At 41.8% G+C, this 22122-nt stretch overlaps 4 protein-coding genes across 5 annotated transcripts in view; 3 read left to right on the forward strand and 1 right to left on the reverse strand.

Moving 5' to 3' along the window:
* The first annotated feature begins 2795 nt into the window (after nucleotides 1–2795).
* On the forward strand, nucleotides 2796–4265 carry LOC130517884 (transmembrane protein 138-like). The gene is made up of 5 exons (XM_057020079.1): nucleotides 2796–2830; nucleotides 3129–3350; nucleotides 3472–3643; nucleotides 3750–3825; nucleotides 3905–4265. Exons 1-5 carry the CDS (start codon nucleotides 2796–2798, stop codon nucleotides 4015–4017), a joined length of 618 nt encoding a protein of 205 aa, XP_056876059.1. The 3' UTR covers nucleotides 4018–4265.
* cfap70 (cilia and flagella associated protein 70) lies at nucleotides 4113–11354 on the reverse strand. Its single transcript, XM_057025448.1, has 26 exons — nucleotides 11218–11354; nucleotides 10463–10649; nucleotides 10121–10237; nucleotides 9928–10010; nucleotides 9738–9764; nucleotides 9474–9653; nucleotides 9135–9317; nucleotides 8891–8985; nucleotides 8548–8620; nucleotides 8335–8460; nucleotides 8123–8224; nucleotides 7884–7975; nucleotides 7713–7773; nucleotides 7458–7640; nucleotides 7218–7349; nucleotides 7021–7149; nucleotides 6554–6687; nucleotides 6343–6458; nucleotides 5878–6051; nucleotides 5629–5762; nucleotides 5344–5496; nucleotides 5085–5258; nucleotides 4878–4967; nucleotides 4703–4804; nucleotides 4501–4548; nucleotides 4113–4408 (listed from the first exon to the last, which is right to left on the reverse strand). Exons 1-26 carry the CDS (start codon nucleotides 11296–11298, stop codon nucleotides 4265–4267), a joined length of 3120 nt encoding a protein of 1039 aa, XP_056881428.1. The 5' UTR covers nucleotides 11299–11354; the 3' UTR covers nucleotides 4113–4264.
* An 861-nt stretch (nucleotides 11355–12215) lies between these two features.
* LOC130521792 (neuronal acetylcholine receptor subunit alpha-7-like) lies at nucleotides 12216–21181 on the forward strand. Of its 2 annotated transcripts, XM_057025594.1 has the most exons (11): nucleotides 12216–12471; nucleotides 13927–14066; nucleotides 14180–14224; nucleotides 14732–14841; nucleotides 15272–15351; nucleotides 15778–15945; nucleotides 16008–16202; nucleotides 17580–17666; nucleotides 17886–17995; nucleotides 18261–18494; nucleotides 18528–21181. In XM_057025594.1, the coding sequence occupies exons 1-11, from the start codon at nucleotides 12423–12425 to the stop codon at nucleotides 18750–18752; spliced, it is 1443 nt and encodes a 480-aa protein (XP_056881574.1). In that variant the 5' UTR covers nucleotides 12216–12422; the 3' UTR covers nucleotides 18753–21181. The 2 variants fall into 2 exon arrangements, with proteins under 2 accessions (XP_056881574.1, XP_056881573.1); XM_057025593.1 differs by having other exon boundaries at nucleotides 18261–21181.
* A 100-nt stretch (nucleotides 21182–21281) lies between these two features.
* The window catches only part of trip4 (thyroid hormone receptor interactor 4), a 43727-nt gene continuing 42886 nt past the window's right edge, over nucleotides 21282–22122 (forward strand). Inside the window, exons 1-2 of the mRNA XM_057025591.1 lie at nucleotides 21282–21469; nucleotides 21879–22057. Of these exons, the coding sequence (XP_056881571.1) occupies nucleotides 21390–21469; nucleotides 21879–22057 (259 nt within the window). The 5' untranslated portion in view covers nucleotides 21282–21389. The remainder of the gene's footprint in view (nucleotides 21470–21878; nucleotides 22058–22122) is intronic.

Below are 22122 nucleotides of genomic sequence, written 5' to 3' on the forward strand. Positions count from 1 at the left end.
CTCTCCTCAAAGTCACCATGGTGATGGAGAATCTGACATTTGCTCTAAACTGGCTCCATTTTTGATGTTATGCGTCAGGTTTGTTAGCCTTAAAACTTTATCTCGTAAACTATGTAAGATTATACAGTATCTTGAAAAGGTTGCCAGCAGTAGTAGCACTTATATATGGACATGTATTTTGGTTTTAATTTGTACACACTGGAATAGATTTTGAAGTCAATGACTTACTGTCATTCCGGGGCTTGTCATGATTCATAACGTGCGTCGGTGCTCCAGGCTGAACAGCTTTTCCTTGCTGGGCCACATTTACATCCCAGGTGAGAGTTGAGAATGTAGATATAGTTTTAACAGCTTTTTAACATCCTGATCAACTTCTTTGATTCATGAATGTAGATAATTCCTGTCAGTTGTCCGGTTGTGCTTCATGTTTTAAGTGTTTACCATGTCTCTGTCAATAAAGCGTTTGGTTTTTCTTTCTCCTACTTCAGTGAAAGAGGAATTTGAACTGGTGCCAAAAAGCAGATCCTGAGGGAGGTTTTTGATTTACAGCATTAGTAGTTTAAGGATATCAGTATAAATTTGCAATATTTGTTGGTGTGTGTTATTCTTGTTGTATAAAATTATAATATTTGTGTGTTTGTGTGGATGAGGTTTGCATGTGTGAAGAAAATAATTGAAAAGAGTTTGTAAGTTTGATGGGGACCTGGTTCCTTTGATAAAGCCTGCTGCTGTATGCTAGTTCTTAGCGTTGTACTAATTCATCTCTGTGTCTCAAACTATGTATTTGATGTATGAGAGTGTGTAGGAACCCCAGTTGTTATTAATGTTTATTATTTTATTATAGTACATATGTAGAGCCACGTTTTGTGCCTCCCAAACCTTTTAAATATGAAATATCCAATGTATAAATGTCTCTCCGCTCTGCTGAAACTGCAGTCTTGGTGAGATCATTATGGGAAATATACAGGGATGAGCCTCAACATTAATTCCAACTGAATTAAACATCCCATTTGAGCACAGAGCTTTTGTAGACATTAAAAGACTTGTGAATGTCTTGTGAAATTCATCACATTAGTCCAGGAGGTGATAGCAGGCTGTAAATACAGACAGAAGTTATCAAGTCTTTTTAAAAAAACCTTCTATAATTGAAGAAGAGAAACTGTAGATGTAGAGGAGTTAAATGGAGAGACAGGGTCAATCACCCTGCTTTCTCCTTCATGAACGACTCTATTCTTTGCACCATCTTGATGAAACAATTCTTTCTTTTCTTCTTCGCTGCTTCCTCGGTCACATTTGCTTCTGCTTCTGTTTCAGCCTTTGCTTCTTTCCCCATGTGTGAAGCTTTGCTGAAGAAAAGCAAAGAAAAACCCTTCGTCCGTTTCCTCTTCTGTCGACTTGTTTGGCTGCAGCAGCTGCTGACGTCGCCGTCTGTGAGGATTTGTGACGGAACTCTGCATTTGCTCAGTCTCACAACTGGCCATTGTTGTTGACCTCTTGAACGTGCGTCTCCAGCGTCCATGTTTCGACGGCATCTTTTCTTCTTGACGATCTTCATGACCAGCAGAGGGTTGTTCCCTCTGTCATAACTTGTGTTCTTGTCAGAAACAATTGGTGGGCATTTCGTTAAGTGCTGTCTCTTGTTCCTGATGTGTAGAAACTCACTGTAGTTTGAGGTTCCGGTGATCCCTCCATAGTCTTCATTAGTCATAACAGGACCATCGTCCCATTCTGTCCCTCTTGAAGGACATTGAGGATTTCTGCCACCTGTGCAACCCTCATCGTGCTCATCCTGATACGAGCTGCTCTTTCTTGCCACCATCTCCTCAAAGTCACCTTCATCAGGACGGAGAATCTTAAAATTGTCCTTGTGGGTGTTTTTCATCTTGGAGTCTGCAACAGAGCTAGAAAAGTAGTAGCGTTCTGTCACGTTACTGTTTGTGTGGAGGAGCTCCCTCAAATAAAAGGACATTGTTGCCTTCATCTTTAAATGGCTTTCTTGTTTGTCCTTTTATGATGCATGGTTCAAAAGCCTTTCTTTGATCTGTACATCAAAGAACCTGGGTCTCTAGCTCTTTAAAAAAGATGGCGATAAACATTTCCATCATTTTAAAAATGACGGAAATTAAATAATTTATCAGTTTACATGGGGGAAAAAATCTGAACTAACTTCAGTCGGTATTTGGAGGAAATTCACACAATCTTAATGCAATTTTCAAACACATCTTTTGCATTTCCAAACTGATTTCACTTTGTTTGTGGACAAGGTTCAATTTGGAGCATTTGAATTACACTGTGAAACACTCATAAGGTCTTTTACTTTATTTAACCATTAACACAAATGCACTCATATTTACCTTGTTTCAATGTCTTAAATGAACAGAAAATCATTTACGGTATTTTATTGTCACAACAATGTAAATGCAGACGTTTCTGTTTCAGTTGATTGTGTCTGAAGCACATTGAAACCCCTTAAAGATGACTTACAAGTCTCTTGTCTGTTTGTATTCACAGAAGTCCTTACCCAGAATCCCAGTAAATCTCCTAATCTGGCCCACACCTGCCACAGCTCGGCTAAAGCTATAAAGCCGGGGTCACGGCCGCCTGCTGTCAGTGTGAAGGACTCTTCTTGAGACGATGGATCAGGACACAGGAAACATATCTGGTGTTTTTCTGATGCAGCCGGTGCCAACAGGATTGCTGAGGCTACACGAAGAACAGGGAATGAGACGAAACCACAGGGAATACTAGAAGGTGTGTTCATGTTTGCATTGCTAGATGGGATGAGTTAGCTTAAAATGATCAAACTCATGCAGAGATATTGCCGGAAAAGGTAATGCTTAAGGAAAACCAGTAAAAGACCAGAAGAAAAGACCTTTGTGGAGAATGAGAATTCCATTTAATTAGTTATTGATTTATCTTCTCTGCCACGGCAGCGTCTCTCTCTGGTGCTGAAGTGACGAAGAGACACGTTGCCACTGCTGCGCCTTTTCACATCAGCTCCATCACCAGTTGTCCTGCCCACATCCGCGCTCTCCTGGCAGATCCTTCTGAAACTGGACTATCTTCCCTGAAGGACTCAAACCAAGAGGACTTATTTTCCGTAGGAGTAAGATGGAGCGCTGATGCAGCAGCGCGGAGCACCTAAACGTGTTTGAGGACGGCGCAGCCTTGGATTCACCGTGGAACCAGAGTCCGCCCGGGCCGCCAGCCTTTGGGCTGGAGACGCTCCAAACCAGGAACTACTCCGTGGTGTTACTGATCCAGCTCAGCCTCCTGTTGTTCGACCTGTTCGTTAACTCCTTCAGCGAGCTGCTGATGGCCGAACCTGCTATCCAGCTGATACTTTTCATGTGAGTCAGCAGTCAGAAAAGTACCTAAGACCCATCTGAATACTAAAAAACATACAAACACTTCTGCAGGGACAATGTTTTGTGTTTGCAGCTCACACACGTTCTCTCTTCTCTCACAAAGTATCCAGGACACTGCCATCCTCCTAAACCTGATCATCATTCTGTTGATGCTGTCGAGCACCTTCGTGTTCCAGGTAGGCCTGGTCGCCATCTTGTTGGAGCGGTTTAGAGCCCTGCTAATGCTCTCAGCTCTCTATCTGACCTTCAGCGTCATACTGCACTCTTGGCTCGTGGTACGTGCTGCTCACACATACATTTTTTGAAGTAAATTTAGATGTACCAGCATTTGTAAACTGGCTTGGTGTAATAAAAACATTATTTTTTTTACGTTATTCTCAGAATCTGCGACTGTTTGACACCACCAGGTTCATTTGGACCGACGGACTTCAGGTGATGTTTGTTTTGCAAAGAACAGGTAAGGTCAAAGTTAGATATGGAATTTTCTCTTTCTCCTTTTTTCCTGAGAGTAAAAGCAGCCTGTTTTGTGGTCGCAGCCTCGGTGTTGTACTACTACTGGTACAAACGCACCTCTGAGTATCTAGGCGACCCCCGCCTTTATGAAGACTCGCCCTGGCTACGGGAGGCCTACGCACGGGTCAGACAGTGACGCCGTTTCCTGCTGAAGCTGGAAGGATTGTGCCAAATGCCTGTAAGAACTATCTTGTCTCATTGTTCAGGTGGTCCAAATCTCTCACACAGAGATACTCTCACCTCATGCCATTTCTTTATTTTGTTAATGAAGTACAAATTTATTAAGCTGTTTTGGAAATGCCTAAGATTCCAGGATCCTTTGAATCATTTTGTGAGTTTGGATTCCATGTGCTGGTTTGAATACAGTAAAACATTTTGACCTTTCATGAGTGAGTCTGTGTTTGGTCGATTGGTTTCAAATCCCTTCCATCAGGTCTTGTTCCCAGAAATGACTGCAGCTGACGCAGCTGAAGCTGCGACTTCAGCTCTTCGTACTCTCTGAGGAGTGACTCCTTCTGCGGGTTGAACTGTACACCAGGAAGAGGCAGAAGGGTGTGAGGGGAGGGCTGATTATCTGGATTCAAATGACAGATGACTGCAGGATGCAGACCGAACTTACCGACTTTACAATTCTATGAAAATGCTCCGCTTCTTTTTGTCTGCCAAACTGACAACAAATGTTTAGGAATAAGGTTAGTTCGGGTTCACACAGTCTGATTTGAGAAAGAACAGATGGCTAAAAGGTGACGGTATATTTATTTTATGCAACAGAACGTGGCCACGCAGGCCAACTCTCAGCTTATGTTGAACGGAGGACTCACCCTGAGGCAGATGAGAGACAGATAAGCCCAAACCTCTGTGTTCTGCCTGATCAAACGACTGGCCTCAATCAAGGCTTGCTCAGCTGTAACCAGCTCCTCCATCTACACAAACACACACACCTAATAAGGTTGATATTTTCAGCCTCTTCATATGGAAAAGGAGGATGGGTTTTACCCGGTAACAGGTGGATCCTAGTCCCAGCCAGGTCAGGCAGGACGGAGACTGCTCGCAGGCCTGCAGATAGACGACTCTGGCCTGCTCATACTGAAAGGTCAAAATCAGAGATCAGCACTTGAGTTACTCACCTCCATAAGCAATCCAAAAAAGGATTCCTACTAATGTAACATAACGGCCAAACATCAGCTCCTGTCAGTATCTGACCTTCTCCTGTTCAAAGTAGATAGAACCCAGACGGAGGAGGACAAGGTGAGCATCTGACAGCTGCTGTCGACAGTTCAGGCTCCTTTCGTAGCTCAGCCGAGCGTCTTCGAACGCGTCTTGCAAATAGTGACAGTGACCGTAGAGCGCCAAAATATCAGCGAGGCCCTCAACATTCTATTGCACATATTAATCCAGACATTTAGAATGGTGATAATTCTGAGGTGTACGTGTGGGTACATCACATTTCCATTGTGCTTACCCGGCTACTTTCGCACAACACCTTCTGGAGGCTGGCAGCAGCTTTAGAATAGTCTCCTCTCAGCAGCTGCCATTGGCCAAGATGAAAACTGTAAGAGATGCTCTGACCACCTTCTGAGCAGAGCAGCTCCTGGGATAGAGCCTGTTCTGCCATCTGACAACAGGAAAACATGCAGCAGCGTGTGTTTAGAATCACAAGTTCCTCATAAACACGTCTGGTCTCACAGCCGGACCAACTGGGTTGTTCCTAGATTCACTGAGTCCAGCACAGCCGTCATGTGTGTACCTGTAGAGCAGAGTTCTTCAGAAGGAACTGTAGCGTCTGGATGTAAATGGAAGAGGAATGTTTGGCAGGAAGTGTGCAGGGACTGGCTGGAGACTCCTTCTCTGGTCCGGTGGCGAGTTGTTTGCTTTCTGGTTCTGGGAGAAGAAGAAGGCACCGACAGTCAAGTCTAATAGCATGACTCAGGAAGCCCTCCTCTTTAAAACACCAGAAATGACAGTCAGAGCAGCATGTATTCTCTCTCCATCTCACCTGATTCAATCTTACCATCCTCGGCTGATACCTTGTCCTCCTTGTTCTCGCTTTCCTTCCTGTCCTGGTTCACTTCCTCCTCCACTGGTGTTTGCGGTTCCATCAGTGCCTTTCTGGCCTCCTGAAAAGCCCACTCAGTCAGGATGGATTCATTCTGGCGCTCATAAACCAAACCTAAACCGCAGACACAGAAACTCAGATGTCCAGTGAGACTCATTCATCATCACGTTGTGAGCTCTGATGCAAAGTTGAAGATTGGATTTTCTTGCTGTTATTTAAAAATAAGGTTATGTTACATTTGTACAAAGAATTCAGCAACCCCTTATATATATAAAATATCCTTTGGCACACAGCACAACTAATAATAATAATAATAATAATAATAATAATAATGAGATTAAAGACAGTAAATTCTTAATCTAATAAAAATTGATCCTTTATTGGCAGCAACATGACAGGTCTCACCCAAGAGTGTCCAGGCCACCACACTCTGAGGTTCAATCCCTGCAGCTCTCTCCAGGAAAGTCTGGGCATCTTTGTATTGTTCATACATGATGGCTAAGACTCCGCACATCATTAGGCTGTGGAACAAAACAATACAAGCTTTAAGGCTCAAAGAAAGCTACCGGTAACTCAAAAAGTTTAACAGGTCTGAAGTCAATCGAGCATTTGTAACCTGGGATTGTGTGACTGGCTGATGGACAAAGCGTCACGGTAACATTCTTTAGCCTTCATGTAATCCTGCATCAGCATATAGAGGCCTCCCCACTCAAACATGTAGGAGGGATCATTAGGGTGCCTCACCACCAACTGCAGCAAAAGAGGGGGTCAGCTCATGAATGCATGCACTCCATGTACAATTATGACATGAAAAAGACAAGTTACCATAACCTGGGGGTAAACAAGATGTTTTTTTAAATAGAGGGATTCACAATTAAACTAATTCATTTAATTTAAAGGTGGTATATGAATATATAAAGAGAAAAAAGAGGAGCACAGTAAAGGGTTCAAAATTTAACCCTTGTAAAAAACTGCAGACAGGAAGAGGCAGAGAACTCAAATCATCTGGCTGGATAGAAAAAGAACCTGCACTTTGATTCCTTGAGGAGTTGCAACCCTATTAAGAGTAGACACTTTACTTACCTCTTGGTGGTACTGAACAGCCAGCTGATAATCCCCAACAGCCTGAGCCTCCCTGGCAAAATGCTGCAGCTGAGAAGAACTCAGGTGAATCTCATCCACGAAATGATCTTCAACATCACATGAATAGATCTGGAAAAGCACAAAGGATGAAGATATGCAGTCTGCACACTCAGCGTAGACAATGGGGGGGTGTTTACCTTGTTGAGAGCCACATACGTCTGGTCCACCAGGCAAACGTAGAGCTTGTTGATGAAATCGCTCAGCTCCTGCTGGTCAGTAAATGGTTCTCTGCGCTGCATCACATTACGGATGATCCTCACAACTGCAGGCTGGCACAACAGAAGGTCTTTACACGTTTGTTGCCAACATGAAGAAAACACTAGAAAATGGTTACAAAAGAGTTTCAAGGTCCTGGTGATGCTTGTTGGTCCTCTGACCTCCATCTGTTCCTTGAAGGTAAAATATCTCCCAGATGCAATAAGCGCTTGCTTTAGCTGAGCCTTCATTTGCTCCCGGCTACAGGTTTTTGAAAGAATTTGTTCTTCCCCAAATAGTTCCTTGCACTGCTCTGAGATATGAGCCACCACACTGCCCACCTGCTGGTGGAAGTAACGCACAGCCTGTGGAAGAACAATGGAGACTTCAGGATTATCATTTTTCACTGTATTAAAATGATAATAAATGCATTTTACTCTCTCTGCTTGGCTTGGAGGCAGTGGAAAAGGAGGCCTGGGTGGTATCAACTGTTTCACCCTGCAGAAAAAATGTACGTAAATAACATGATTTTAAAGCATCACTTTTACCAAGGTCAAACCTATTATCCATAGATAACATCGAATACGAAATGATGAATGACATTTTACCTTTCAGCCAGCTCCTCTGAAGACATTTTGTGAACTAGTGGTTTTTCCAAGGATATCTCAATGATGATGTAAGTTCTGGCTTTCATGCACATCTAGCATATTCAGAAATAATTGGTCAGAGAAGTCTATTTCCTCACAGGGTCAAAGCTCATAAGACATATGACAGACTTTCAACTACCTAGAAAAGTTTTACATAAATGTTTATTAGTGTCTTTTTTGGGAAAATGCATTTTAGCTACCTCCTTGGAGTCAGTGCGCGGGCCTGCGGCTGAGGTAGCCCGACCTTTCTGGCTGTCTGCAGATTTAATGTTCTCTCGTAGCACACTGTAGCTCTTACTGGTCTTTAGGGAGAAGATGAATAACAAACTTTGAAATATTTTTAATAGTCAGGATGCAGATTAAAGTTGCACACACATTTCATGAGAACATTTTCTGTGCGCATTAATGTGACCTTTTCCAGTATCTCCTCCTCAGAGAAGGGCTGAATGCTGTAAGCACCTCGCGTGCGCTTCACACCGGGATACAGGAGTCGTCCCAGGTCCACAAATGCCACCCCGTGGAAGGGGATCTCTGGATTCTTTATGACCGTTTACGTCCACACACACACACACAGTAAATAGTAAAACAATAAACATGACACACATTTGTCGTACACTCTCACCACCTTGGGGTTTGGAGGCTTCAGCCTCATTATCTCCACTGGCCAGAGTCTGTTTTCAATAATCATCTGCTGCAGCCTGGTATTACAAAAAAATATTTTAATTTTTAATGCTATTGTCTTGTTTCAGTGACAGGATTTTTTCTCTTAACATTAAGCAATTTTGTCTTCCAAAAGAGAGCAATGTCATACATGACAAGTCTGGCGCAAAATCAATTTAAAATATCCAGACTTGGTGAAATGATTGTCAAAGTAAAACTAAAAGCCACAAATATTATTTTGCATCCAAGCGAATAAACATGAAGCAGCCTGGCTAAAGACAGGTTGAGGAACTGTGTGAGCAGCTCACATGATGGTTCCACTTGGATCCAGATAACAGCAAATCTGTGTATCCCAGCTCACTCGATTCTTTGTGGTCTCCACCTCGGTTCGAAACGTCCGGTCCTGTTGGACCAATCACAACTTTTGTTACTTAGTCGTTTCCCTGACTCGAAAGCTTGGCAGGGTACTTAGTTGTACACATCTTTTTCTTAATTCATGTGGTAAGACAGGGCTTTAAAGGACATTTTAGAATAGTCTGGCAATTAAATCACCTCTAAGCCAGTCAACTCGCCATCTTCCTGGTCAATGGACTCGTCCAGGAAAAATGTGTCAGGCAAAAAGTGGTTCCCTGGGACCAACAGCTCCTGATTTGGTCTCTTTTTCTGACGGCACTTCTCCTCCATCTGGCCCCCTGCCTTCAGTTTCCCATCAGAAAATATCAGCGCCTGACTTTTCTGGTTCAGAGAAGGAGTGTTAAAAGTGAATCTGTGGCTCCATCTGACTGGACAGGACCGAGATTCAGAACTATAATCCCAAGCGTCTTGAATAAGGGCTGTCTGATAAAACAGTAGCTCAGTCCATTCGATGAAACTATATGAAAAATTACTCACTTCTTCGGTGAGTGGCACCTCCACGGCAGCAATGTAGGTGGGACTCTGGCCAGACGGCTGCATCCATGAGTCAGGGACCGAGTAGACCGTCTCTACAGTGACCCGCAGCAGGTTGGAGGTGGAGAGGTCAGCGTCAGACATCAGCGTGTCAGACACGCTCACACACACATCAAGGGACGCCTGCAATCACAGGAAACAGTTGCAATGTAGATACCAATTTATTATAAAATCATTAGTATATTAAGGGCATTTAATGTCTCTTACCTTGGGTTCTGCAACCTTTTCTGAAATCTGGTAGGAGAATGTTTTATAAGTTTATACTGGCCAAAAAGATTTCAGTTTTATTCCAAACAATTTTCAGGCTCTTCTGGACATGTGTAAGTTTGTAATAAAAAACAATATGACCCTTCATTTGAGAAAACAGTGATATTTGGTTGAACTTTCACACACTGACCACGGAGCTGGAATTTCGTGCACCTTTGGCAGGGGCGATGACCGCAGGATTCAGCGGGACTGTTGATGAAAAGCTGCAGCAACCTTAAGATGGATGGAAAAATTGTAATTTAGAGGGGAAAACTAAAAATATTAAGCATTTTAAGGGAAATACAGGGAGCCAAATCATAGTTTCTAAGATGAGGAAGCTCTACCTTGTAAAAGTGGTAGCAAGTCAACCACAGCTTGGCCCAAAACTGCCTTGTCCTTGCCTTTACTGGGCGTACTTGCCGCCTTTCCCTTTTTCTCTTCCACAGAATCTGTCACTGTCACTGACCAAATCAAAATGATTCATTTGAATTAGTGGATGTTCTGTTTTTTGGCAATAGTGAGTGAGCATAAAAATCTTAAATGGCTGATGCACATAAAAGTAGCAGTGTGCAACTATCACTAATAACTCATTGTGGTGTGAATGAAGGGGAGGTGGTAAGGCATCTGTTCTGAAATACACAAATAAAATCTATAAGGTATGTCAGAAAAGTAACGACTCTTCTTACATATGACCGGTTTTTGGGCGAGGTCAGTGAGAGTTTGGGCATCACTCGAGCAACTTAAGCAGCAGGTGAAGTTGAAGTCAACACAGTTCTCCACAGGGTCAACTTGCACGTTGCCTGAGTTCCCCAGCAGAGTTTCATCAAATTCAGCAAGCAGAACAACCTGGTAGCCATCGGCCTTTTTCTCTTTCTGAAAAAAGAAGGGAGACGTTCTAATTATCTTAAGTCTTTAACCCATTACAGACATTTTGGTGTATTGTGTCTATTTCAAAAGAAACACATTAAATCAACAATGTAATGGCAGAAGAAAAAGTTGGGGGGAAAAAGAATGTATGCATTTTTTTGGGATGATTCAAAAATTTATCATGAAGATGACTGCTGACAAATACAGTATATGATATATATTAAGAATGTAGTGGCGATATATCAACGTTAGCAGCTCCTTTCTGCCTTTCTGAAACATCGCGAGAATTCGGAGACCGCGTCTAACAAAGCTCATCAGATAACAAAGCTTTAAAAAGTAAAGCATTTCGTCTTTCATGTCATAATCCTTTAGTCTACTCTTAGGTAAAAGTAATTAAGCATCACTTGATACACCCCTGAAGTCCACGGCCCTCTTTTGGTTTTTTGCGTGGCTTCCTGAGCTAATACACTGCTAATTCGCTAACAGCAGTAAAGTAAACTTCCGTCGCTTAAACCTAATTTAAATGACGGTGAAAGGTATACAACTTTATCGCCACGTTCGCGAACAAACATACCAGGTTGTTTCCACGAATGACATTTATCGTTATGGGCAATTTAACTCCGACAGCGCCTTCAGCGGACCCCATTGTTTCCATGGCAACGGCGGTTGTGTAGGGACTAGTGACTCGTCAGGTTAGCAGGATTCCGAGTGGGGTGTCAGTCAGAATAGATCAGTAAAAGGTCAATAAGCTGGTAAATGCGACAGCTGTGGGGATTTATGGTCTTTTACTCTGTATTTCTTTCTTTGTCGTCGCTGATTGTGTTAGCAGCAGTGTAGAGGGCCGTTGTAATTCAAGTCACAGCTGTAATATAGTGTTACTTTAGATCAAAGCTCCTTTGAATATCATTGAAAGATCCAGTGCCACAGCCTCTTTGATCCTTGGACCCTTATCTTATCTTAGATTGTTCTTTACGCCTTAGTTTTAATTAAAATTGTTTAAAGAAATATTACTTGTAGCTGTTATACTGTTAATCTGAAAATTATTTTCTATATATTGCAATACTCATGTTTCTATTTCTGCCAAGGCAAAAGTGAAAGAAATTTCGTAAATTGTGCTTATAATGCAACCGAGGTATTTAATTTTTCTTTTCTTTTTTGGGGGGGTAATTACTCTTGTGCATATATTTAATTAAAAGATGTTGCTGTCTGAATCAGTGAAACGGGGCAGTGTAATTATCCTGTGACAACAATACATCCTTACCAGAGGTTGTTTAAACAGCCTATTGACACGTAGCACTCATACTGTTAACTACAGCTTCTGTTCACCTTGTTTCCGCCTAATTTTGAACGCAAGCTGCCTATGATACATGTAAAATTGTTTACATGCTTTGCTTTTATGTCGTTGAGATAATGTAATGCAAATATGTGCAGTCTAAAATAAATACAAATGTTTATTTTCATTTTTAATTTTAAAAAGAAGTCTCAAGTCTGCCTTGCATTTAAAATGCGACTGTAGTTCTCGTTAATGACCAGCAGATGTCGTCACTATTTACAAAAGAATCGAATGAGTCAATTTAATACTGTCTAATTTTCATCAACCAGTTAAGTTTGTCATAATTTACAGATAGAAACGAACATTACGAAGATAGAGCCGAATTATAGCATTCGGCCAGTTAATGATAATTATACATAACCACACCCCCACACAGGGGCGCGCACTCGCTCATTATTCCCCACATTCGGGTTCAGAGACGGAGGAATCTTCTTTCACGCTTCAACATGTGGAATGTTCAGATTTTTCTGATGGTCCTCGCCTTCTCCATCAAAGGTAAAATATAGATTTTTAATTAGTGGGTAACAACTTCAAAAACAAGAGGGGGTTGTAATAAAGGGGCGTGGTTTGGAATCGATTAGCAGCGTCGAACTTGAATTCCGTGACCCGTTTGGGACAGACCGTTTCGTATTCATCCCATTTTCACTCATTTGTTCTAAGTTGTGCAGAGCAATGACGTATGCTTTTCATACAGCCTGCACCAACTACATTTTTTGTGGAGAATTGAAAGTTTTAAAGAACTTTTAAAACAGATAATACAGACAATAGTTTATTGTAAACAACCCCCCCCCCCCCCCCACACACACACACACACACACACACACAGCTCTATAGACCACTCTGACCCACTCAATGTGTGAGACAAAAAGTAAATAGGACATGCATTTCCATAAATGGTGATACCATTAGTCTCAAAATTAACAGATTGCATTTAGCAATTAAAGCATATATTGCATATACTGCGATTGTGGTGCAATAATTACAAAGAAATCTAACGTGCACTTTTGGGTGAAAAATAAATCAAATGAGTGCATCTCATCTCATCTGTTTCTATTATAAAATATAAAAACCTCAAAACTCAGGAAATGCCATGGACTTATTTATAAAAGACCTGACAATGGTTTCTTTATTAAAACCATGTGTTTGCACACTTCCAGTTAAATTACTTTATGACATATATTTCCTGTGGTCACATACATCCCATGTGTTTAAGGTTCACTCCTATAGAAATGTCTAACATAAGCAATAATCAGATTTCCCTTGATTATACCCAGAAATTGAAACCACTTTGGTCCAGTTGTGTACGACGTGCATTTATCTGCAGTTTTGCTACTCTGTGTTTATGATTCAAGCCGAGCTGCAGGCGCGAAGGTACCGCCTACGTCAGAGGCATGTGGTAAAGTCATCAAACCAAAGTGCAGCAAACAACTTTGAAATGTGTCACTTTAAATGGTATTAAACAAAAGACAATTTTGACACAACGCTTCCATAAAAGACTGTTGGAAAATCCTCTTACACGTTTTTCACACACTGCAGTGATTGTCTAACACCGACCCTGAGGAGGGAGAGAATGGCTTCCAAGTCTCCAAGGAGCCATTCAAGGAATTCCAGCTGTTACTTCACCCTTTTTTTTTTAAGAATGAACAGTTCCAGGCAGAGAGGAGAGGAATGTTGGAGATCAGCTCTCTGCCAAGTCTTAGGCTGTGAAAATAAGACAATCATTGATGAATTTCATCTTCACTACGCAATCATCCAGTGGCTGTGTTTACAGCACTTTAGCCTGGCCTGGCCTGGCCTGGCCTGGCCTGGCAGCACAAGCTTTCCAAAATGTTTTCAACATTTTATCAACATATCATGAGGAACATACTATTTATCCTGTGGCAGAAATGATAGCGAGTGACAGAAATTGAAGCTGCATTAGTTGCTATTGTCTCTTTCTGTCTTGTGCAGATACAGTTCAGGGGCCAACCGAGGAAAGGCTGTACGAGCACCTGTTGCGTAGATACAACTCGATGATCCGGCCCGTCGCCAACGACTCTGAAACCCTCACGGTTCGGCTCGGCCTCAGCCTAATGCAGATCATGGACGTGGTACGTAGCTAAAGCCTCGCCACACAAGTTAAACGTGGCATGTCAGGGCCATCAAATTTTAGCAAAGGATTCACATAATTTGGTGACATTTCATGTTTTTTGGGTTTTTGTAGGATGAAAAGAATCAGATTTTAACAACCAATGTTTGGCTGCAAATGGTAAGACTTTCCCACACAGCACATTTGATGAATATGATTTGTTACTTATTTTTGTGGTTCCTGGCGCTCCAAAAGTTTTCTTCACACCCTCACATATTAAAATAAAAGACTGTGTGTATATAATGTGTACATTATGGAACCCAGGTAGATTTTGTTGCTTTTTTATGTGTCATCAGTAGAGCAGTAACAGTTGTCTTTGTTATAATTTTAAAAATGATACTTTTAAATAAGTTAATCGCCTGTCCTTTGGGTTTGAGGGATGTTTCTATGAAGATTTTGTAGCTTTTTAAAAAACTGTTCAATAAACTTTGAAATTTTATTATCACAAAAAGATAAATCGCTATATGTATTTTCAAAAGTTGTTGATTTTGGGGGTTTTCTCTGGGTTGTTGTTAGTTCTGCTCTGCATTTCTCCTGTTCCTCTGATAGTAATGCACCATATCATGCAGTTTTTAAACATACGCAGGAAAAAATTGGTTTTAAATGAAACGTCTGTGTTTTCCACAGGAATGGACTGATTCTTACCTCACGTGGGATGTGTCAGAATATCCAGGCATGAACTCGGTGAGGCTTCCCAGCCGAAACATCTGGAAGCCAGACATTCTGCTGTATAACAGGTAAACGTTTTAGAACGGATCCCCCCTCCTCCCAGCAGCTAAGGCTCATTTATTGTTGCCATTTTGCCACCGGATGCTTGAGTGGCTGCGGCTTTCGTGTTTTATTTTTGTCTGTATTTTCAAGCATCTCATTGAGTTGCAGCTCCAGCCTCTGCGGTCTTCATGTAGCTGCAGTGAATTGTGGGTAACATGGGAGACTGAGGGTAACCCCTGAATAACCTCTTCTCTGGACTCACTGCATCAGTCATTACATCTCATCTGTCACGTACCTGCGGTTGTGATGATTCTGTTTGTGTCTCCTGTTTGTGTTACTTGTATTAATTAGCAGTGGGTCATACTGGGGGTCATACTGGGGGTCATACTGGGGGTCATACTGGTTTTCCATCATGCCACTGCAGTGAACACTCACACAGCCTCGTGTCATTCACAGTGCAGATGAAAGGTTTGATGCCACTTATCACACCAATGTTGTGGTCGTCCCGTCTGGCAACTGTACCTACGTACCTCCAGGTAGGAGTGAAGGTCCCACTTACAGATGTCCAGTATTTACATTTAATATGGGGAGTTGAGTGAGTAATTATATGATTATACACATCAAAAGTCTAACCAAACAGGACTGTCGAGGTTTGGAAATGAGGAACTCTTCCTGGGTGTGTCTTTTCTCCACTTTGCTCCTGGGCTCCAAAAACATGCAGACCAGTTTTGATTCTGGAATCTAAATTGCTCCTAAATGTAAATGTATGAGTGCAAGGTGCACTGGTGATGACTGTGCTGGACCCCAGCCCCCCTGTGACCCTGAGAGCAAAGGTTTCCAACATGCTGGGTGTCCTTGATCCACATGGAGGTGGTTGTGTTTGTGGTTCCTCAGTTATCTCAACAAAGACCCTGCGTGGCTGATCCGTGGTCTCTTTTTGGATTTTTTTCCCCATGTCCCAGGGATCTTAAAGAGCACCTGCCACATAGATGTGCGCTGGTTCCCCTTCGATGTTCAGAGATGTGACCTGAAATTTGGCTCCTGGTCGCACGGAAGCTGGACTCTGGACCTGCAGATGTTGGAGGCGGACATCTCCAGCTACATCCCCAACGGAGAGTGGGACCTGCTAGGTAAGAGGGACCAGTGGATCGGAGGCTCTCAAAGGTTCCTAAATGGACTGTTTTTCCTTCAGAGGTCAAAGGGCGAGTGAACCAGCGCAAGTACGACTGCTGCGAGGAAACGTATCCTGATGTCACGTTCACAGTGGTGATGCAGAGGCGGACCCTCTACTATGGTATCAACCTGCTCCTCCCATGTGTCCTGATCTCCACTTTGGCTCTGCTGGTCTTTGTTTTGCCAGCTGACTCTGGGGAGAAGATCTCGCTGGGTTAGAAATACACACACACACACACACACACTAGTACAGAAACTCACAGGAGGAGGGAGCAACAATAGAAAACAAAACAACTACAAAATGTGGAATGTGGAATAAAGAAGAGAAAGAAACCTCCAATATTGGTCCTGTAACCATTATGCAAACACAATACAAGCTACAGAATATCAGCAATTGCTTCAAACACAGAAGGTGTAACAGGAAAAGATGATTAAAGCGCAGAGCTGGTGGTTTGGTGAGGCAGAGTTTAATCTATCATTTAAACACTGTTCTTCCTGGTGCTGTGGCTGCACTAACGATGAACATCAGGAATTATAGTCGCTCGTGCTTGCATGCACAATGGGTGAGAGGAATTTCAGTATATTATCTTTCCATCCATTTTCTTCCTGGGTAATCAGGTTTTTTTATGAATGAATCAACTTTGTGGCTCCGTTATCTGATTACTAACACTGAGTGACTGGATCAAGTGTCCCTGGAACAAGAAAACTAGTTTTTCTCTGTTATCACTGATATTTTGGGCATAAATTACACAAAATTGGTGTGTTTGTGTGTGCATGCATGTGCATGATGGGGAATTGGAGATCCTGATTTATGCATTTTATGTCTTCAACAAACCATTAGAGATCAGAGTTGCATTCCCTCATTAACGTGAGTGTGGAATTAAATTTCATTCCTTAGAGGCACACAGGAAAAAAAGCAGAAATAAGTACTACAAATGTGGCATAAAACACCTCTTTTGCTCTCAACAGGAATACACTTCCACCACTGCAGGGCCTGTTTTCTCTGCATATGCTGGTCTGATCTGGAAAATGCCCATCTCACACTGTTCCCACATGTATGATGACGTTTGGGATAAGATGTTCTGAAAAAGCCAGTAACATATAACAACAACAACAACAACAACAATAAAATCCATTCTGACAGTGTTAGATGAAAGAGGACTAGGGCTGGATGAGGGTAAAGTCATCAGCATGACAGGGGAAAACCACCATTTCCAATAATGCTCCATGCAAAATTCTCTCTCATGTTAATTGTTCCTGACATGGGAAAGGCTGTTTTTAGCGTATGATCCCCACCGGAGGAATTTCTAAAACCAGCTGGGAAAGCCTAACAATGACAGAATTTTTCATTTCTGTCCACTTGTGGCTGCAGTGCCTCACTGTAGGCCAGTGTATAAATGTGTGTGATGTGTTTATTTATCATTGATCTTAAGCACCAACTGAGCCTCCTCTCTCTCTCTCTCTCTCTCTCTCTCTCTCTCTCTCTCTCTCTCTCTCTCTCCTCTCTCTCTCTCTCTCTCTCTCTCTCTCTCTCCTCTCTCTCTCTCTCTCTCTCTCTCTCTCTCTGACTCTTTGTCTCGTTCGCCCTCAGGCATTACTGTCCTGCTCTCCATGACTGTCTTCATGCTGATGGTTGCAGAAATAATGCCCGCCACATCAGAGTCTGTGCCTTTAATAGGTATGCTGAGGTGAAGTTAGCAGCAGGTGATCTTATCACTGGATCCCTGTAAACAGATTTAAGTTGTCGTGCAATCAGTTTTTGCTGTTTCAAGCTCTGTACTACACAATTGATGTTTAATTTAAGTTTGTAAAACCTGCATCCCAGAAAGTGTGTGTCTCACTTCTGATATAAGATCTAATCATTTTCTTTAATGTGTGACTACTGTCTCTTCTTTAGCTCAGTACTTTGCTGCAATCATGGTCATTGTTGGTCTGTCAGTGATCGCTACAGTTGTGGTCTTACAACACCATCATCACGATCCTTGTGGAGAGAAGATGCCCAAGTGGGTGAGTTAATGTAATGTTACACCAGAATTACGCTCTTCTACCCTTTTAACCCCACACATTCAGCATTAGCTGCACACAGAGCTGAAACGTATTAACAATGTGTGCAGATCTTAGCCAATCTTTGTTTAATTTTGCTCACAGATGGAATTGGAATGTTATGAAATTGGGATGGATTTGGGGACTTGAAGAGATTTTCATTAGTTCTTGTCACCAAACATATTTTTTCTCCCTGAAACTAATTTTTTTTCAAATGTCTGCTTCAAAGACCCGCGTGTTCCTGCTCGACTGCTGTGCCTCGTTTTTGTGTATGAAGCGACCGGGGGAGGAGCAGGTACCCTTAACCGGTCCCTCCAAGGTTCAACATAGAAGCCTGGTTTATGAGCTCAATGAGGATACCCCAGGCCCCCAGCCCACCAATGTTTACCCCAGCATCAGTGGCCTGAAGAGCAGCCAGACCACCGGAGTCCCTGGTGGACGAGCGGGCGAAGATGAGACGCTCCTTGCCAAAGGTCCTGGCTCATCAGCAGGCAACATAGAGCGAGAGCTGGCCAAACTCTTGGATGAGGTGCACTCCATTGCCAAACATTTCCGGAAACAAGACGTGAATATGGCCATGTCTAACGATTGGAAATTTGCTGCACTGGTCATTGACAGGCTTTGTCTGGTGGCTTTTTCTGTCATCACGATCCTCTGCACCATCGGCATCCTCATGTCAGCACCCAGATTTGTTGGGGCATTTTCCAAAAACTTCAATTAAGCCATTAATTGAAGTTTGGAAGACAGCCTTCATTATATTGATGTAACCTGTGTGTTGATTTTGTTACGATACATTTATTCAAAGTATCCGTGAAATTAAGTTTAATTAACAATGAGTATCCAAAAAAGGTGTGTGATAGTATAAATACACTTATATATATTCTCTATTGTTAAGCATGGTCATAAGCAAGCATTTAAAAGTGAATATAGTCTTGTTCATTATCAATCTATCAATATTAAAAAGCTCATATGAAGAGCAGTTTGTTTTGCATCATTACATATTTTCATTAGTTACTCAAGTTAATTTCCTATATATCCTATATAGCTTGTTAAGAATTAGTCTAAAACAGTCCATTATAACTGTAAAGTATACAGTATAACTGAAATTTGATTTGAGGGCAAATGTTGATATGGACTAACATCCGATACACGACAGTGCATGATTTCTCTTGTCTCCTTTCACACACTTTTGAATTTGGGTCTCATCCCAGCCTACACTCACCAACCACCAGTTCAATGGTTTGTTAACACAAATAGCTAATTAGCCAGTCACATGGCTGCCAGTGCATTTAGGCATGTAGATGTTGTCATGGCAACTAGCTGCTTTAAACGGAGCACCAATATGGGGAAGGAAGGGGATTTAAGTAACTTTGGCTGTTTGCCAGTCGGGCTGGTCTGAGTATTTCAGAAAGGGCTGATCTACTGGGAAGTTCCACACAAAAATCTCAAAAGCTTTACATAGAACGGCCCAAAAAAGAGAAAATATCCAGTTGCATGGACAAGAATGTCTTGTTGATGTGAGACGTCAGAGAATAGGGAGACTGGTTCAAGATGATCGAAAGGCAACAGTACCTCAAATAAACACTTGTTACATCCAAGGAATGCAGGATAGCGTCTCTGAATACACAACACCTGAAACATTGAAGAAGTTGGGCTACACTTCTTGACATGAAAGGGAGGCTACAAGTGGACAGTAGAAGATTGGAAAAACATTGACATTGACATCTGACGAGACGCAATTTCAGAACTTGACGTTAACAACATGGAATCTTGTCTTGTGTCAAAGGTTCTGGCTGCTGATACTGGTGGTGCAATGGATGGGGGGATACTTGGTACACTTTGGGCCCCTTAGTACCATTGCTGCAATATTTTAACATGGCTTTCAACCAGAATATTGCTGCTGACTGTCTGTCCTTTTATGGCCACAGTGGACCCTTCTTCTGATGCACGGTGTCACTGTTCCCACAAAGTTGGGAGCATACATTTTTATTTAAAATACCTCTTTAATATAGAACAGTTAAGTGTTTTTTTCCACTCTAAATAAGGGGTTTAGCCCAACCTCTGAAAAACAACCCTACACTATAATCACCAAAATTTACACTTGGTAGAAGCATAAAGTCAGACAATTACTGTTCTCCTGGCAACCAGCAAACATGGATTTGCCCATTGGCTTGCCAGAAAGAGAAGCATGATTGATCACTCCATAGAACACATCTCCACTGCTTTAGAGCCAACTGGCGGTGTGATTTAAACCCCTGCATCTGCTTTGTATTGCACTTGGTGATATAAAACTTGTTTGGCCCTGGAATCCATTTCCATGAAGCTCTCTGTTCACTGTGCTTGAGTGAGCCTGAAGGTTTAAAGTTGGAGGTTTAAACAATGTAAGATATTATCTACAAATGGACAGTTACAATTGCCCCCTTGCATACACAGACGTTCATTTCCTGGAAGTCTTTCCTCCTGATTTGCTTTTAAGCTCCTGGTGTTCCACTGCAGGATAATCCTTCTAACTTCACGTTGATCTTCACTTTGACCTCCATCTCAAACGACTTTGTGTCTCTGTCTTGTGTTTAGCATGATTTTAAAAGAACATTACATGAGCAATTGAATTTGACCCGTCCCTTGTGTTGGTGAATTCAGTTTTGTTATATGTGGTCTGGTTCTTTCATTCTTCCTCATTCTATAACTGCACAGTCCATATTGTAGTCTGTCGACCAGATCTTTGCTTCTGTTTACACACTGTTACTGTTTTATACCCATGCCTCTATAGGTTCCAAAAAGGTTTCTAGAACTAGGAAATGTATGTAAAGAGTCAATAGTATAGAGTAAGACCATCATCACTCTAATAAAGAGAAGATGCTGAAATTTGGGAGAATAATGTAATTTTTCCACAGTTATTACTGAGTTCTTTCTTATTAACCCTACTTTTATAATTTAGCACAAGTCACTCATAGCTAGAACACAATAATTATGGATAATTGCAAATGTATTGTGTTGATATTAGTTGGGGGTTAGAGCTGAAACAACATGGAAATGTGTTTGATTTTAAGATTTTACAGCATTTTTGAACGTCTCTGTTTTTACTACTGTGGCTCACAAAAAACTTTAGTTTTTATTAATTGTTAATAAAAAATTACTAATTGTCCCTAAGATGCAAGTGTCCCTCTTTATTCACACCAGGTGTCGCTCAAGTGCCGCAAGGACTGATGTACCGGAACCTTTATTTTTTAGCACACGTTGTGTCCGGACACATTAATAAGTCGCCACGCAGGCACGACGGGTGTCTCTTTGTTATTTTTCCGGCTGGAAATAGTCACTGTCTAACACGACAGCAGCAGCTTTACTTCTATGAGATAAGATGTCGGACGCTTTGTTGAAGTGGTGTGTTGACCAGTTACACTACAAGTTTGGCTTGGAAGCTTGTGAAGACATCGTCCAGTAAGAAATATTATTCTGCGTTTCTTAAAATCTTGACGGCTACGGGAGCTAACAGGCTGCCTTTCGACAAGATTACTGTAATAATGCAATCGACATGACAGAGGCCTATTTAATTGTATTTGCTGTGAAAAACTATCGGTAGAATAACACCTTGGCGGTTGACAGTGTACTGTGATATTTATATTACGTGAATAACACCTGTCAGTTGTGTCCCCCAAATTAAAGCAGTAAAAGCTTAAACAAATGAAAAGGAATGAGATAATTGGGAGGAAAAACAGCTGACAGCATCATATATTCTCCAGTCCTTTCATTTTTTTGTTAATACTGTTTTCACCTTGCTGTCCTTTGGCATTTTTCTGCCATTATGTCTCATTAAACAATAATTCTATGTTTATTATCTACTCCTTAGATACATTCTGTCCATTGAAAGCGCTGAAGAGATTGAGGAGTACGTTGGAGACCTGCTGCAGGGCACAGATGGGGAGAAAGGGCACTTTATCGATGAGCTTCTCCTCAGATGGGGAAAATGCCGTAAACAGGCCACAGATAACAATCTTTTCCTTTTAACGGAATCAGTCTCATCAGCAGGTGAATAAACAAACCAAAGCAGGATTTCTGTGTTGGATTACATTTTGATTGCACTGTAGGTAAGA

Source organism: Takifugu flavidus, chromosome 2, assembly GCF_003711565.1.
Source record: "Takifugu flavidus isolate HTHZ2018 chromosome 2, ASM371156v2, whole genome shotgun sequence".
In the NCBI taxonomy this organism is placed as follows: Eukaryota; Metazoa; Chordata; class Actinopteri; order Tetraodontiformes; family Tetraodontidae; genus Takifugu; species Takifugu flavidus.

Bases quoted from the DNA above. Each gene is read 5' to 3' on its own strand.
- LOC130517884 (XM_057020079.1), top strand. From the start codon at position 2,796: ATGATCAAACTCATGCAGAGATATTGCCGGAAAAG. The intron at 3,351-3,471 runs GTGAGTCAGCAG...TCTCTCACAAAG, and splicing joins ATCCAGCTGATACTTTTCAT to TATCCAGGACACTGCCATCC. The intron at 3,644-3,749 runs GTACGTGCTGCT...CGTTATTCTCAG, and splicing joins TACTGCACTCTTGGCTCGTG to AATCTGCGACTGTTTGACAC.
- cfap70 (XM_057025448.1), bottom strand. From the start codon at position 11,298: ATGGAAACAATGGGGTCCGCTGAAGGCGCTGTCGGAGTTAAATTGCCC. The intron at 5,763-5,877 runs GTGAGATGGAGA...TTCTTCTCCCAG, and splicing joins GGATGGTAAGATTGAATCAG to AACCAGAAAGCAAACAACTC. The intron at 4,549-4,702 runs GTGAGTCCTCCG...ATTTGTTGTCAG, and splicing joins TGTCTCTCATCTGCCTCAGG to TTTGGCAGACAAAAAGAAGC.
- LOC130521792 (XM_057025593.1), top strand. From the start codon at position 12,423: ATGTGGAATGTTCAGATTTTTCTGATGGTCCTCGCCTTCTCCATCAAA. The intron at 15,352-15,777 runs GTAGGAGTGAAG...CCCATGTCCCAG, and splicing joins CTGTACCTACGTACCTCCAG to GGATCTTAAAGAGCACCTGC. The intron at 17,667-17,885 runs GTATGCTGAGGT...TCTCTTCTTTAG, and splicing joins AGAGTCTGTGCCTTTAATAG to CTCAGTACTTTGCTGCAATC.